General features: G+C 41.3%; 3 protein-coding genes across 7 annotated transcripts; all 3 read right to left on the reverse strand.

Moving 5' to 3' along the window:
- Positions 1 to 1,554: 1,554 nt before the first annotated feature.
- LOC146364275 (uncharacterized) lies at positions 1,555 to 2,677 on the reverse strand. 2 transcript variants are annotated; one of them, XM_084917833.1, is made up of 4 exons: positions 2,588 to 2,677; positions 2,224 to 2,386; positions 1,937 to 2,092; positions 1,555 to 1,817 (listed from the first exon to the last, which is right to left on the reverse strand). In XM_084917833.1, exons 1-4 carry the CDS (start codon positions 2,588 to 2,590, stop codon positions 1,603 to 1,605), a joined length of 537 nt encoding a protein of 178 aa, XP_084773959.1. In that variant the 5' UTR covers positions 2,591 to 2,677; the 3' UTR covers positions 1,555 to 1,602. The 2 variants fall into 2 exon arrangements, with proteins under 2 accessions (XP_084773959.1, XP_084773958.1); XM_084917832.1 differs by having other exon boundaries at positions 2,218 to 2,386.
- On the reverse strand, positions 2,600 to 5,634 carry LOC146364276 (uncharacterized). Of its 4 annotated transcripts, XM_084917828.1 has the most exons (8): positions 5,546 to 5,634; positions 5,318 to 5,397; positions 4,851 to 4,939; positions 4,575 to 4,753; positions 4,386 to 4,479; positions 3,444 to 3,561; positions 3,278 to 3,369; positions 2,893 to 3,171 (listed from the first exon to the last, which is right to left on the reverse strand). In XM_084917828.1, exons 3-8 carry the CDS (start codon positions 4,905 to 4,907, stop codon positions 2,968 to 2,970), a joined length of 744 nt encoding a protein of 247 aa, XP_084773954.1. In that variant the 5' UTR covers positions 4,908 to 4,939; positions 5,318 to 5,397; positions 5,546 to 5,634; the 3' UTR covers positions 2,893 to 2,967. The 4 variants fall into 4 exon arrangements, with proteins under 4 accessions (XP_084773956.1, XP_084773954.1, XP_084773955.1 ...); XM_084917830.1 differs by lacking the exons at positions 5,318 to 5,397; positions 5,546 to 5,634 and adding an exon at positions 2,600 to 2,689 and having other exon boundaries at positions 3,057 to 3,171; positions 4,851 to 5,027; XM_084917829.1 differs by lacking the exon at positions 5,546 to 5,634 and having other exon boundaries at positions 5,318 to 5,404.
- Positions 5,635 to 8,106: 2,472 nt separating this feature from the next.
- Positions 8,107 to 12,873, reverse strand: LOC146364277 (uncharacterized). The gene is made up of 5 exons (XM_084917831.1): positions 12,632 to 12,873; positions 11,665 to 11,973; positions 8,622 to 8,739; positions 8,455 to 8,523; positions 8,107 to 8,292 (listed from the first exon to the last, which is right to left on the reverse strand). Exons 1-5 carry the CDS (start codon positions 12,635 to 12,637, stop codon positions 8,120 to 8,122), a joined length of 675 nt encoding a protein of 224 aa, XP_084773957.1. The 5' UTR covers positions 12,638 to 12,873; the 3' UTR covers positions 8,107 to 8,119.
- Positions 12,874 to 15,482: the final 2,609 nt, after the last annotated feature.

Below are 15,482 nucleotides of genomic sequence, written 5' to 3' on the forward strand. Positions count from 1 at the left end.
TCTCAGGATCTGTCTCCAAAAAGGACCAGGGAGCGCTAACATGTTATGTTCTAAACTGATGAAGAAAATGCACATTAAACATAGTATAAACTTACTGAGTGAAGTAATGTCAAGAGGATTCCTTTAGCTCCTATTGGGTTGGTTCCTTGATCAGTGCAATACAGAATCATTAATCTGGTTTTATGTAATGTCCTTAAAACATGTCAAAATGAGGCTCACTAGTCTGTGTGGCCTCCACATGCCTGTATGACCTCGCTACAACACCTGGGCAGATGCTCTCCTGATGGATCTCCTCCCAGACTCCAGGACTAAAGCATCTGCCCACTCATGGACATTTTGTGGTGCAGTTGGTGGATGGAGCGAGACATGATGTCCCAGATGTCCTCAATTGGATTCAGGTCTGGGGAATGGGCGGGCCAGTCCACAGCATCAATGCCTTCGTCTTGCAGGAACTGCTGACACACTCCAGCCACATGAGGTCTAGGATTGTCTTGCATTAGGAGGAACCCGGGGCCAACCGCACCAGCATATGGTCTCACAAGGGGTCTGAGGATCTCATCTCAGTACCTAATGGCAGTCAGGCTACCTCTGCCGAACACATGGAGGGCTGTGCAGCTCCCCAAAGAAATGCCACCCCACACCAAAACTGACCCACTGCCAAACTCATGCTGGAGGATGTTGCAGGCAGCAGAAGGTTCTCCACGGCGTCTCCAGACTCTGTCACAAGTGCTCAGTGTGAACCTGCTTTCATCTGTGAGGAGCACAGGGCGCCAGTGGCAAAGTTGCCAATCTTTGTGTTCTCTGGCAAATGCCAAACATCCGGCACGGTGTTGGGCTGTAAGCACAACCCCACCTGTGGACGTCGGGCCCTCATACCACCCTCATGGAGTCAGTTTCTGACCGTTTGAGCAGACATGCACATTTGTGGCCTGCTGGAGGTCATTTTGCACAGCTCTGGCCTTTCTTTCCTACCCCACAGTACCTTCCCTTACCATTTGTTTCCTACTCTTTTACTTCTTCTTTGATGACGGTTGTCTTTCTGGATAAGCAATTTCATTTGCTCTGGGGCGAGTCACTGGCTCGGGTGCATTCTGGGACTGTCAGTTGTTGCGAAATCAGTTTCACCCCGGTTCTTTTATTCGTCGAAACTTCCAGAGACGGTACCGGAACTCAGTAGTTATTTCACAAAACCTTTATTCATCTTTATTTAAGCATGCACTTCTAGAAGGGAAGACGAGGCCGGTGTGTCCCTCTGCAAAATCTTCACCCCTTTGTTAGTTACAGCCAGCTTTATAGAGGCGTCCCCATCATAAACCCCCCCACAGTGTGCTGCAAACTCTGTGTCTGTGTCTATGTGAGTGCTCGTGTGTGACTGTGTACACATACCTGTGTGTATGTGTGAGTGCACATGAGTGAGTGTGCGTGTGGATGTGTGTGCGTGACAGTTAAAACACTGTGGGTGTAGGTGACTCCCTAGAGGTCATAAAAAACCCATCTCCCTTCCAGACCACAGTTAACCAGTTACAAATGTTGACAAATCACATTAAACAGAGATGTGATTAACTTTTTATTTTACCAAACATAACATCAATGATGACACAATCAGTCTTCATCAGAAGTGCTCAAATCACTCTCAGTGGCATCGTCTGGAATGTCCTCCTCCTCCTCCGAGTCCATTTCCAGGAGTGGTTGGTGGCTGAGGATTCTCTTGTACACGTCCTTTACTTTGAGCATTTCAGCTTTCAGTTCACTTTGTTTTTTTAAAACCAGGCTACAGAGTCCCTTCTGTGCATCCTCCAACATGCCAACAAAGGAGGCTGTAAAAAGAACAAAACAAAGCAATCTAGATATAGGTAAAAGATCCAGTAAGACTTTAGCATCTGCTCTTATTTTCAATCGATTCATCAAAAAATTAATAAATAAATAAAGTGTTTACAGTCTGAGGAGATTGTCCCCAACACCACACATTGCGTTCGCAACACTGTCCAGTGATGCCGCATCTCCCTGCAAAGGATCATCGCCTCCTCTCTCAGGCGCCTCACAGCCATCACCTTCTCAAAGACCTTTCTCTTTGTCCGGAGGTCAGCAGCAGCTACAGTTTAACAACATCAGATGGGAAAACATAGTAGCATATTATGATTCAAGAACAAAACATTCAACTACTGCTCAGATGCTGGGAGTTTGTTTAAAAAGGATATTTAGAAATCAAGAGCTTACGTTCACTTGTGCTCTGCCAGGGCCAAATATCGGTCTGCATGAGGGCATCACTAGATACGATTTGCTTTGTTGGTTCAGCGAGCTTGTTGTAGTCGTCAACAGCAGCCGCCAAGCGTTTCTTCTCAACTAAGATGACCTTGCGAATTCTGTGTCGCCTCTTAATTGCTATCTGTAAATAATCATAAAAAATTCACACCTTCAAATAGTGTATATAGTTACATTTTAATCTACACTCATCAATTTGTTTGCTAGAACAAATCACATCCAGCTTAAACAAACCTGGATCTGATTTTATTCTGTTTACAAAGTAGCTGTACAAGCTGTACAAACTAAGTATCAAACGGTCCATTTCAAAGAAACTGGGACGTACCATTTTGTCTGTAAAGACTTTGTGTTCGCACTCTGATGATGACGACAAGCTCCTCTATTCATGCCTGCAACGCTCCAAGGCTGCCATCAGTTTGATCACTTTCTAAGTGAGAGGAATATTAATCAGAATACAGGATGAGTAACAGTCACCAAATTACAGTGGACTCTGTAATCACTGACTTGATGACATTCATTATAAGACATCTGGAGCCTTCATGTGCTGCATTATCATGAGATAACAAGTATGTTGGTGTTCAGGTTTATAAAACCAATTAGTACGACATCATTTCAACCCAGGTTTTATCCAACTTGATGAAACGCAACAACTCTGCCATAAATTCTGCTTTTACAAGGCTTATTTTTCATTGTTTGTTGACACTGTCAGAAAGATCTTAATTCTACCTTAAGTTCTTTAATGAGGCCATGGTGGGTCCTATTGTTATACACGAGTGCATTATATTGAGACTCACCTTCAGCCCATTTCTGCACATCGGCCACCCATTGCTGCAGTGTGTCGTCATCCACACCCAGCTCATTTTTGGTTGCATTCAGGCTCTCCACTTGTTCTCTAAGGATCCTTATGATCTAAGAATACATTAATAAATGTCATTCATATTGACATTAAAAGAGTACTGGTGTTTTCCCCCATTACCACACACATTAAAATGGTTTTTGAAAAAAAAAAAATCACCTTTAGATATCTCTGGCTCAAAGTGCGGCCCAGTTGTTCCACTTTCCTTTTGTTCCACCCCAAAGCCAGGAGGGTCAGCATGTCTGTTCGCCCTGCATTTCAGTTAGTATACAAATAAGAATTAATGAGCAGGAGACTGAGTGGAATCTCAGACACCGACACATACCTGCTTTAGACATGTACTTCGTTGTGATGGCCGCCCTAGACAGGAAACTGTTTACTTGTTCCACCTCTTCTCCAACTGTTGAACCGGCCCCATCCTGAAACGCACCTCCCCATTTGATCTATAGAAAGGAGGTCACAATACATGACTGCTGAATTCATTCAACCTTATAACAAAATGTCTCAAACTAATCCAAAACTACAAGCTGCAGTATATCTCGCATTTCCAAGTGTGAGCCTTTGCATGCATGACGGAGAGAAAAGGACGCATTGACAAGAGGTTCCTCAGCTCAGGGCACTGCTGAGCCACCTTGGTTAAATAGAGGAAATATTTACAGGCCACATCAGAGCAAAGGAACGTAATATGTCCTGGGACGTTAGCTGCCAACTTCCTCTGGAGAAAAAGGGGGTAAGCAAAGATCTCCCCTCGAAACATGTTCAATGCAGCTAAGAGGACTCCGTGGCGACAAACAGCTATTTCCATGCCCTCTTCATCCAACTTCCCAGTGGACTTTTTGGACGACTCCTTTGCTGCAGTCCAAGATGAAGATCCGCACAACCCTTTCCCTGGGACCTATACACTCAAAGATTTTAACATAAAAGACATGGCATGATTAAGCCCTATCAGGGACAAACTTTTTAAAACAAATGCATAACAATTAGCTGAATTAGCCTTAAGTCACACGAGACCTCATATCTCCCCAGGATAGCACTGATAACACAAAATAAAAATCATGTTGTTGTTTTTTTTTTTTTAAATACACATGGTGACAAAATTAAGTACACATTAAGATAAAGTAAAGTAAATAGCATTACGACAACACCAAGAGAAAAATAAAATAAATATCCACCCACACACACACACACGTATGTGTATATGGTTATGGCATTAACGTCATTTTAACAAGATTAACGCTAACAGCACTAATATATATGTGTATCTTACATGATTTGTGTGTCTCTGGATGTATTTCACAAACTCAGCAACTTCCTCATCTTTTTCAATGACGACACCTTCAAAGTTCCCCTGCTCTGAAGTGCTGAACGAACACAGTGACAGTTGTTTGAAAAGAAACATTAAAATACATTTTTCTACAAATCCATATTTGACTTATGTACACAATGCATAACGTACCTTGCATTAGACTGAAAGCGATAAAGCTTGCGGTTTCCATCAACTGAGACGGCAAGCATGTCTGGAGTGCAGGCAGGGCAGCTAAAGCATGGCTCCTTGCACATCCTGTCCACCTCAAACTTTACAGCACTCCACTCCAAGAAACTTTTACTGAAGGCATCAGCTGATATTCGGCCAGTCTTTTACATAGAGGACATACAACAGAATATTCAAGGACAGTCATCATAAACATTGATTTGCACAACTTCCTTAAACTTGGCAAATTTAGAAACTCACCCTTCCAAAATGGGCTGTTCGTTCATCCAGCACTTTGACAAATGCCTTAAGTGACATCCCTGGTGCAGCTTCTTAATGTCATAGAAAGACTGAAAGACATCCATTGAAAACAGGGTGCAGAAATTTAAGGTGCCAGGCCAATATCCACTACCCAGGATGTCCTTAACTGAAGGGGACCACATTAGGCCACAGCTGGTGCAGCTCACCACTGGCAGTGCAAGGTTATAACGGCCTTTAGAAAGGATAAGGATAAATTCAGTCATGGCTCAAAGCATTCATTTTTTTCCATGTTGTGAAGATTTCATTTTGTTTTCAAATCGGTCTGGTAAATCCAAATGACCTTTGACAGGTGCCCACATATACTGCGGGCCGAAGGTAATTAAAACCAAGATAGCAATGCACAATTTGCAATAAAACCTCCAAACACATCTATTGTGTATGTAGTGTGTGACAAAAGGGCAACTTACCATTTATGGTTACAAGAGCCACAATTGCGCCGGGTGAAACCTCAACGTTACCTGCTGGGCAGTCACACACATGGTCTGGCCTTTGCACAGGCAACAGCCGAACTAACATTAAAACACACAATATATATAAAAAGAATTCGAAATTAACTGATACACAATAAATATACAATAACAGCACCCACTCATACTCGTACATAGCAAGAAATGCATAAGACTTAAAAACCGTACCTATTGGCTTGTGAAACTCTGATGAAGGCTGCAAAAACCCTCCTGTTACTGCCTCTCTGTTGTGCAGGACAAAGCGTGTGTGAACTGCAATATCACAGTCAGCACAAAGGAATGGAAGAGGCAGGCAGTCCAGACACCTCACAACTACTTGTTTGCCACACTGACACACACGGTGTGACTGTGGATCCAGAGTAGCTAACATATTGTCTATAAGGAGCCACCAGCCACCCGCACAGTACAGAGATGGTCGGAGGAGAGCGAGGAGGCTCTTAAGGATTGTTTTGAGTCGACTGTGTGGGAGGTGATTTGTGATGACCACGGAGAGGACATCGACAGCCTTACTACATGCATTACTGACTATATTAATTTCTGTGTGGATAACACCGTACCTACCAGGACTGTACGGTGTTTCTCCAACAACAAACCTTGGATTACCCCAGAAATTAAAACCGTCCTCAAGCAGAAGAGGAGGGCCTTCAAATCCAGAGATAAAGAGGAGTTGAAAAGGGTGCAGAGAGAGCTGAGGGGACTGATAAGGAATGGGAAGGACAGCTACAGGCAGAAGATGGAGAACCAGCTTCAGCAAAACAACGTTGGTGAAGTCTGGAGAGGCCTCAGAACCATCTCAGGCCACAAACAGCAGAACTCTCTGCCTGGGAGGGATTTGAGATGGGCAAATGAACTGAATCATTTCTTCAACCGATTTGATTCAGCCATGAGGCAGTCTCCAACATCGACTGCAGACTCACCCACCCCCACTGCTGCTGTTCCACCTCTGACACCTCAGACACTTCACACCTCCTCTATTCACCCTGCTTACTCCTCCCCACCCCCAACAACAGCATCCAATACACAATCAACTCAAGGCTCCAGCCTGTCTCTCTCAACCACCCAGGTTAGGAGGGAACTGAGGAGGATTAATGGCAAGAAGGCAGCGGGCCCAGATGGCATCAGCTCGAGGGTCGTCAGATCCTGCGCGGACCAACTGTGTGGGGTGATGGAGCACCTCTTCAACCTGAGCCTGAGGCTGGGTAGAGTCCCACAGCTCTGGAAAACCTCCTGTGTTGTACCAGTGCCAAAGACTTCACGCCCCAAGGACCTCAACAGCTACAGGCCGGTGGCTCTGACATCCCACCTGATGAAGACCCTGGAGCGGTTGGTCCTAGCTCAGCTTCGGCGCCTTGTGAGCTCATCACTGGACCCACTTCAGTTTGCCTACCAGCCTGGCATTGGAGCGGATGATGCCGTCATTCACCTCCTACATCGTTCCCTCGCTCACCTGGAGACCGCTGGAAGCACTGTGAGAATCATGTTCTTTGATTTCTCCAGTGCCTTCAACACTATTCTTCCCTCGGTTCTAAAGGACAAGCTGGTGAACTCTGGAGTGGACCATCACCTCACTACCTGGATTTTGGACTACCTCACCGACCGACCACAGTATGTGAGGACTCAGGGCTGTGTGTCTGACAGGGTCGTCTGCAGTACGGGGGCCCCACAGGGAACGGTTCTGGCTCCGTTCCTCTTCACCATCTACACTGCAGACTTCTCCCACAACTCCACCCAGTGCTTCCTGCAGAAGTTCTCTGATGACTCTGCAATAGTCGGCCTCATCACTGATGGGGACGACAAGGAGTACCGAGGACTGACCCAAGACTTTGTGGACTGGTGCCAGCTGAACTACCTCCAGATCAACGCCAGTAAAACCAAGGAACTGGTGGTAGACTTCCGCAGGCACAAGCATCCTCCACTGCAACCACTGAACATCCAAGGTATGGACATTGAGGCTGTGGACAGCTACAGGTACCTTGGTGTTCATCTGAACAACAGACTGGACTGGACTCATAACTCAGACGCCCTCTACAGGAAAGGGCAGAGCAGGCTGTACCTGCTGCGGAGACTCAGGTCGTTTGGAGTGGAGGGCCCACTCCTGAAGACCTTCTATGACTCTGTGGTGGCTTCTGCTATCTTTTATGGTGTGGTCTGCTGGGGCGGCAGCATCTCTGCCGGGGACAGGAAGAGACTGAACAGGCTGATCCGAAGGGCCAGCTCTGTTCTAGGATGCCCTCTGGACCCAGTGGAGGTGGTGAGTGACAGGAGAATGGTGGCTAAGCTGTCATCCCTGTTGGACAACATCTCCCACCCCATGCAGGAGACTCTGACAGCACTGAGCAGCTCCTTCAGTGGGAGACTGCGGCACCCACGGTGTGGGACGGAGAGATTTCGCAGGTCTTTCCTCCCCACTGCTGTCAGACTCCACAATAAAGACTTTAACTGATCAAACACACACATCCACACATGTGCAATAACACTAAGTGCAATAATCTTTTCTGTCATCGCTGTATTTTTACTCAGTTGTATATAGCATTTGTATTCTATTTTTATCTTATTGTATATTTATTTTATTTTATTCTACTGTATATAGTATTTTATTTTATTCTATTCTGTACAGTTGTGTACTGTATTTATTCTTATTGTATCCTAATTTTTGCCTCATAACTTTTGCACTGTCCACTTCCTGCTGTGACAAAACAAATTTCCCACGTGTGGGACTAATAAAGGTTATCTTATCTTATCTTATCTTATAAGACAAGGCCTGGCCTCTTTCCACTTTTGCGAGGACACCATATTTCTGATCGCCCAGTGAGTAGCAGCTGACTCAGACGACGTCTCACAAGCCATGGCTGCGTCCTCTTCTCCATCCTCCAACAACTGAAGGAGCTCCTGACGAAGCACCTCAGTTCCATACACTAACAGAAAAAAAATAAAGAAAGGAAGAAACTCTTCCACAAAGTGAAAAACACTCTAGGCAGTATGTTTCTTAGGACTGCACAAAAGCCCTGCATAACTCAACTATAACAACAAATATAAAAGTAAACAGAAATCACAATATATACAAGAAGGTAAAGTACCTTTTGTTGGGTTGACACTGGCAACATAACTAGGTTCTTCACGTGGACATTGATGCTGATCTCTGGACACTGGGGGGAAAAAAAGAGATTGAAGAATATTTACTTACTGAAATTCTTTGGTGAAAACAAGTTGTGAGATAAAATCAATGGTTGTGTAAAACACTGACCACGTGGCATGCAACTAGTACTTCGACTGGTTGATGGTCTTTGAGGAATAAAATCTCCCTGTCTGTCACGTTTTTTCCAGCGCACTGGTCTTGGCTGAGGTTCACTCTGTGCATCATTCTACGCAATTAACAAGGAAAAAAGGGAACACCTAAAATACAGTCCATGATTAAAGCAAAGATTATCAAACATCTTAAGTTAACCAACTTAATTTGACATAAACTTATATATACACATATATAAAAATTTATAAAAAAAAATTCAAATAATATAACGTTTACTCCGTACAAAATATTAGACAAGCGTGTTCCTTCATATTGGAATGAATTGACAACCCACAGCATCGCATAAAAACGTGGAAGGGTACCTTTAGCGTCAGCATGAGAAGTTAAGGGACGTGACAAATCGTCAGTATTTTACGAGTCGGGAGTGAGAACGGGTTGTTTATGAACTAATATTAGTAGGCTGAAGCCTTTTATTTCAGCTGTGATTGTTTTTGTTATTAAGATACATATTAATATGTTTTTTAAGGATCAAGATGTGGGTTTGTTTTTCCAGCTTCATTAACAGTTGTTTTTTCAGAGATCAGATGTCCTCACAGGACAACATATACAAAAATATGATTTTACAGAATATGATGCATCGGTGTGGATTAAACAGTGTAATAGTTTTGACATTTACCTTAAAGAGCAGTAACGTTAATCAATATTGCACAGATAGAGAAAATCAGCAAAGTTATTGGCTTTAGTTTTGATATTTTGACAGTAAAACAGTTTTATGTCTCCTGAGGTCTTTTCATTGTTTCTTTTGCTAAAGAAAAAAATCCCTGCCATTCCTCATTGTGAGGTAATCATGAATCCATCACTGGATCACACCCAATTGCTAGCACAATAATCATGTTTAAGGTTGTGAGCTGGTGTCTGATTTGTGTTTTCGTTAAATAAAAGACATCATCTGCACAAATGAACAACTTCATCAGAAAACAGAAAACTAAGTGTCTGATGCTAAAATACCACATATGTTCCCTCCTATAACAAAAATTTAAAACTAAGGATTATTTACAGTATCATATTTTTTTATCAGATATGTTCTTATTAGTTAGTCTTAGTCTTATTAGTGACAACCAAAAAAACTGGTTCACTCACACCTTAGACCGATGTTGGACAACATGCCTACGTCTAATGTTAAGTCAGTCTTTGCATTTTTTCCAGGTAACTCCCACAGGCATGACATGATGATTAAAGCTTGGATGTGTAATCTGTCGTGTGTATTATGTGCTCTCCAGCAAGATAAATTCATGTTTTTTATATAGTTTAACAAAACTCTTTGCAACACAGGGTACAGAGGCCTGTTGATTCAAACAGGCTTGTTTAGATGCACCTTTTTTGAGTGCATGTTTTATATGATAAGTTTTAATCTAAATAAACACTTTAATTAGTAGCTTTAAATAACAGTCATCATACCCTGCAGAATTAGAGACGGAGCAGCCGGGCTATGTAAAAAGCGTAAGGGGGCGTGTTCGCGGTCATGTCCAGAGACGCTCCACCACGATTTACTACTGAGCAGACTCTGGCTCCAAAAGTGGAACATGGCAGCGCCCACAAGTGGGATATTTTGGCTTCATTTTTGCACAATGGGAGGAAGTGCTGTGGCGGCGTTCATCTTTTATACAGTAACTGGTTAGGACCAATCAGCCAAACAGCAATCTTCTCCTTAAGAAATTTCAAAAATATACAAAATAATATATATAACTTCATAAGTCGACAAAAATAAAATCCAGAAATGTCGCTTTTCAGATTCATGATTCTTTCGGTTGCATCATAAAGATGTTTCAAGTTCAAGTTTATACACTTAACCTTAAGTTGAGGTCTTTCATGTTTCTTTAACAAAAAAAATCCCTATTCAGAAATCTCTCTTCTATATGATGGTATGTGTGTGTAAATGTGTATGCGTGTCTGTGTGTGTACAACAGACCACACAGCAAGCATTTGTTTGGCCTGCTAATATGGCGCCTCAAGCAAAAATCCTGGCCACGCCCCATCCCTTAAGATCCCTCTCCAAAGTCCTGTTAACCTACAGATCTAGAAAGAAGACGCTGCATTTTTAACTCTGAGGGAGATGGAGAATGAGCCTATTTCCAAAAAAAGTGGAGTGTGTTCCTTTAAATACTATATTGTATATATTGTCAAAAAATAAAGTGTACACACACACACACACACACATGCACACACGCACACACACACACACACACACACACACACACACACACATACACACACATACCATCGAATGGAAGACAGATATCTGAATGAGGATTTTGTTTTTTGTTTTTGTTAAGGAGACATGAAAGACCCCAAGTGTACATAAACAGTTGTTGTATCTTGTTTACTGTATCACTGACAGATAATTTCAAAGTCAAGTTAATGCTACATTATAGTGAGATATTTTGTAATGTGAAATACTGTAAGCAAATGAATAAACAACCTCATTCTTGCTAGACCTTATTATTATTATTATTATTATTATTATTTTATTAGAGACTTCAGGAACATAATTTTTTCCATATATGATGATGATCATGATGAATGAATTATGATCACATGGAAAAGATACCGTTTGTATGTTTAATAACATGAAATATGTTTAAATGTTTAAAGTCAGTGACAGGTACTCAGAGATAAGGGTGCTCTCTGCTGCCCTCTAGGCCCAACAGACTGTCAAAACACTTTATTTGTATCTAACTATCATGCAGTTATAAGCATAGTAATTGTATAAAATGTGTGTAAAAATATAATTCTTTAAATACACTTACAAGGGAAACTGCAAAGTTTTCTGTTACTGTCTGATATTAATTGAATCTATGTACTATGTAGAGTACAGATCAGAGTAACATGCAGTACTGTAAGTGAAAGGCACTCTTGAGTTAAGAACACAGTATGGTATTTATTCCTCCCTCAGCTCCTTCCTCTCAGCTTGGCACCTATTCAGACACTCTTTGCACAGGAAGCTTTCTTTGACTAGGTAAAAGCTCTCTGAAATACTGACTGGTTTCTCAGTGGGTATCTTCTCAGCAATAATTGGATTCCTGTCCATCTTGATACTCTCCAGTTTTTTCAGCTTCAAGAGGCAGCCGGGGAGGCGGGTGAATCTGTTGTCAGAAAGGCCAATGTGGTGGAGTTCCTCCAGTGCACCAATGGAGGCAGGAAGAGCTTCCAGCTGGTTGAGACCCAGGTTCAGTGTTTGGAGTTTATTCAGGAGGCCGAGCTCACTTGGGAGGCTTGTGAGATGGTTGTTGCACAGGTTTAAAACCTTAAGGTTCTGCAGGTAGCCGATAGCCACGGGGAGCTCCTCCAGCTAGAAACAATAACACATTTTTTTAACAGATGGTGATTTTGGTGCATTAAACATGGACATAGTTACGAACCATGGTACAATTTTGAAATGGGCAAACTACAGCTGCCAAAAGGCTAGTTACAGTTAGCGGGTCTCTAAGGTGTCCCCGTATGTTTGTGATTATTTAATGATTGGCTTTTGATGATTAGTACTTTAATCTAGAGGTTGTTTTTTTTTTTTTTTTAAATGGGCTTAATTTTAAATATTTGGAATATTTAATTATTTAAAATTATTTAAAATAGTGTGACACAACAACTGTGTAGCAGCCCCACAGTATTGCTGCTATACAGTAGCTACCATTTATTTACCTACTTTTAAAGAGTTGTTGTAAACATTAGACATTATCTGTCACACTCACATAATTGCTGTGCAAATCCAAAACAGTCATTTTGATGAACTGAGCAATAAAATCTGGAATTTTTCTGATCATGTTCCTGCTCAGGTCCACCTCATCCATGTGAAAGAGCTTCTGGACGCACTTTGGAACAGCTGTAATCCCCTTGAAAGTGAGATCCAGTCGGCGTTTACCATGACAACAATGCTAACATGACAACAGAAATCAGAATAAGACTTGCAGTGAGTTTAAACTTATGAACAGAAAACACTTTTGACTCCTTACCAGCATTAATGCCTCCTCACACCCAGTTCAAAACAGCAGGGAAGAGAAAAACAGAAGATACTTGACTATCTCTTTCCTCAGCCTAAGAACGTTGCCACACGTCCAACTGTCACTGCAAAGAGCTGTAAATAGATAAGCGGTCAGACTGCTGCTGTTTGACAGGTCAAAAATCACCATGCTGCATCATGGCTGTCTGTCAGCTGGGACTCACTTGGGTAAATGTGGCATTTGTTGTAATTTGTTCCCAGGCAACTGCTGTTTGGTCTGGTAGCTTTGGTTATAGCTATAGCTTTATAGCAATGAGCAGCCACCACTCACAGCAGGGCAGTTTGTTCTTTTAAAAATCTGTGTGAAGACATTTTAAAAAACAACAGCTTCAGTTTCCAGGGATTATCCTCTTTCAAATGAAGCTATGGAGGATTTCAGGTCCAAATTACTGATAACAATGAGCTGTTGATGCCTGTGTGACACCTACAAGTGTATGGTCAATTGTATTTTTTTGTAAAACATTTATTAATGTAAAAAGCATTTTTTCATGGTGGTATTGCACTTTTCAGTTAAAGCTATGAAGATGTGATTGCGTGGCAACGCCACAAGGGAGAAGTAGTTGTGAGTGCGATAGGCCGTTGCAACGCTTCTGTACCTCAGACGAGGAAGAGCCTGCAGACCAAACGCAACTCATGTCTCCTGTCTCTACTTTTCTGTATAAAAACAGACCCCATGGAATACCTGTAACACCTGTAGCTGATTTGTCCATATTTTTGTTATTTATCTCACTGAAATGCAGCTCTGCCCAGTACTTTGTATTTGCCACTTTGTTTGAAATGAAGAACAAGTACTGCTGCCTACATAACAGCGAATGTATACATTTATACATGAATGTGAGTCCCACAGCCTAAGTAAACCAACTATACACATACTGCTTACATTGCAAATGCTGGCAGCTAATGAGGCCATTCTTGCTTTATATCTGAAAAAACACCAAAACTCCCACCGCTCCACCAGACCTCAAAAGTTACTCAGTCTCATCTTTTCGTCATTTTTAATGTTTACATTATTATAAAAGTTTCATTAATGATGGGAAACAAAATATCCCAAACTTCGCTCTGAAAAACAATGAAATGGATGTTGAAAAGGATAAATAAATAGTGCATAAGTCAAGAAATGTGATTCCATGCACTAGTGACGTGGAATAAAAATTTGACCTTTGACCTTTAATCATTTCCAGTCTTTCTCAAGCTTTGATGTGATTCTGCAGCCACACACTGATCTTTTTCCCACAAACACAGAGACTTTTGTCAACAATGAGTTTAAAGTGTCACATATTGCAGTTAAGAAGCATTACTCTGCATCATGCATTGCTGATGATGTACTTTTTCGATATGAATACCACACAATCTTACCAGCAGGTGGGGCTGTCTTCATACATATAAGTTCAAGATCACTTTGTTACTTTTACATTTAAAATAGTGGATTGACTTAATTATTTGTCCCATATTGTTCCATATTGATTTTGACCTGCTGGAAGCAGCCATCAGAAGATAGTTAACATGTGTTCATGAAAGACTGGACATGTTCAGCAACAATAGGAGGGCTGTAAGATTTAAACAATAATCAGATGTGCCAAGAAGACAGGATGGATCCATGCTTTCATGATTTTTTTAATGTCAAATTCTGACCCCATCAATCTAATATCAGAGCTAAAAGTGAGACTAATCAGACTAGATAACTGTTTTTCAATCTTCTATTATCTAATATTGGTAAACCTGCAGAATCTTCCTCTTCTTTGGTGACAGAAGTGGCGTCCGGTGTGGTCTTCTGCAGCTGTCGCCGATCTGCTTCGAAGCTGGACGTGTTATGTATTCTGAGATGCTCTTCTGCATTGATTGTAACAAGCTACGTTTTCTTCCCATCAGCTTGAAGCAATCAAATCATTCTTATTTTACACAGAGAGCCACCGCTGGATATTGTCTCTTTTTCTAGTCTCTGTAAACTAGTGATGATGTCACGGCGAGTGGAGTGAGCCGTGTGGAGAAAACAAAGGAAGTTTAAAATAACTAATTATCTGTCCTGAATCTGTCTTATTAGGCAATGTTCAAATAATTTTATGATTCCAGTGTTTTCAGTGTGGGAGAAAGTACTCAGGGCCTTCAAGTTACACACTATGAAAGGCAGCAACAAGTTTGATATTCAGAAACCTAAAGTATGTATCAGCAGCAGAATGGACCTAAAAATAAATGTTTGTTTCAGTTCTATGAAGCTTTGGGTATTTTGGATTAATATTACTGTTGTGTTTGTTGTATCATATTTCTGTAATTGTTTATATGCTTTATATATTTTGAGGTAAGTTGATCTATTGTGTTACATCATGTTCCATGAGGATGTGTGGTTATGTGTTTGTATGCTTTCTGTTCAGTTTGACCCATTTAGCAGAAGTCAGCCTGTTTAAGGCTCTGATATCTATTCTGTATGACTTAAAGCAGTTATGACATGGTCTGATTTTCTCACCCAATAAAGGAATATTTCATATATCAGTGTACTCTTCATTCTATCAGAAACAGTCATCACAGCTCGTACATTCTCTTTTTACACATATATGTAAGCATTGAGCCAAATCTAGTAATGCTAACATAATAATAGAACAATATTTGTCTCTTACATATAATATATCTATATATACACTGTAAAAGATGCTTGTCTTTGAGTGAAGATTTAAGGTGAAAGGAAATTTAAATAAACACAACTTGAATCTTTACTGAAGCTCAGTATTTGACACAGAGTTCAAGTTCACTGCTGATATAACTAATAATGATTAATAGAATAACTTTAATATTGACCATATTATATTTAC

This window comes from Perissodus microlepis, chromosome 20 (assembly GCF_051167445.1).
Source record: "Perissodus microlepis isolate ML-2025 ecotype Zambia chromosome 20, ASM5116744v1, whole genome shotgun sequence".
Classification (NCBI taxonomy): domain Eukaryota; kingdom Metazoa; phylum Chordata; class Actinopteri; order Cichliformes; family Cichlidae; genus Perissodus; species Perissodus microlepis.

Excerpts from the sequence above, each read along its gene's own strand:
- LOC146364275 (XM_084917832.1), bottom strand. Across the intron at positions 2,093-2,217 it reads CTGGCAGAGCACAAGTGAAC|CTGCTGCTGACCTCCGGACA; the intron begins GTAAGCTCTTGA and ends GTTAAACTGTAG. Across the intron at positions 1,818-1,936 it reads GGGGACAATCTCCTCAGACT|CCTCCTTTGTTGGCATGTTG; the intron begins GTAAACACTTTA and ends TTCTTTTTACAG.
- LOC146364276 (XM_084917828.1), bottom strand. The coding sequence starts at position 4,907 with ATGTCACTTAAGGCATTTGTCAAAGTGCTGGATGAACGAACAGCCCAT. Across the intron at positions 3,562-4,385 it reads TCCAGAGACACACAAATCAT|ATCAAATGGGGAGGTGCGTT; the intron begins GTAAGATACACA and ends TCCTTTCTATAG. Across the intron at positions 3,370-3,443 it reads GAAGTACATGTCTAAAGCAG|GGCGAACAGACATGCTGACC; the intron begins GTATGTGTCGGT and ends ACTGAAATGCAG.
- LOC146364277 (XM_084917831.1), bottom strand. Across the intron at positions 8,740-11,664 it reads AGATACCCACTGAGAAACCA|AATGATGCACAGAGTGAACC; the intron begins GTCAGTATTTCA and ends TTAATTGCGTAG. Across the intron at positions 8,293-8,454 it reads CAGTGTCAACCCAACAAAAG|TGTATGGAACTGAGGTGCTT; the intron begins GTACTTTACCTT and ends TTTTTCTGTTAG.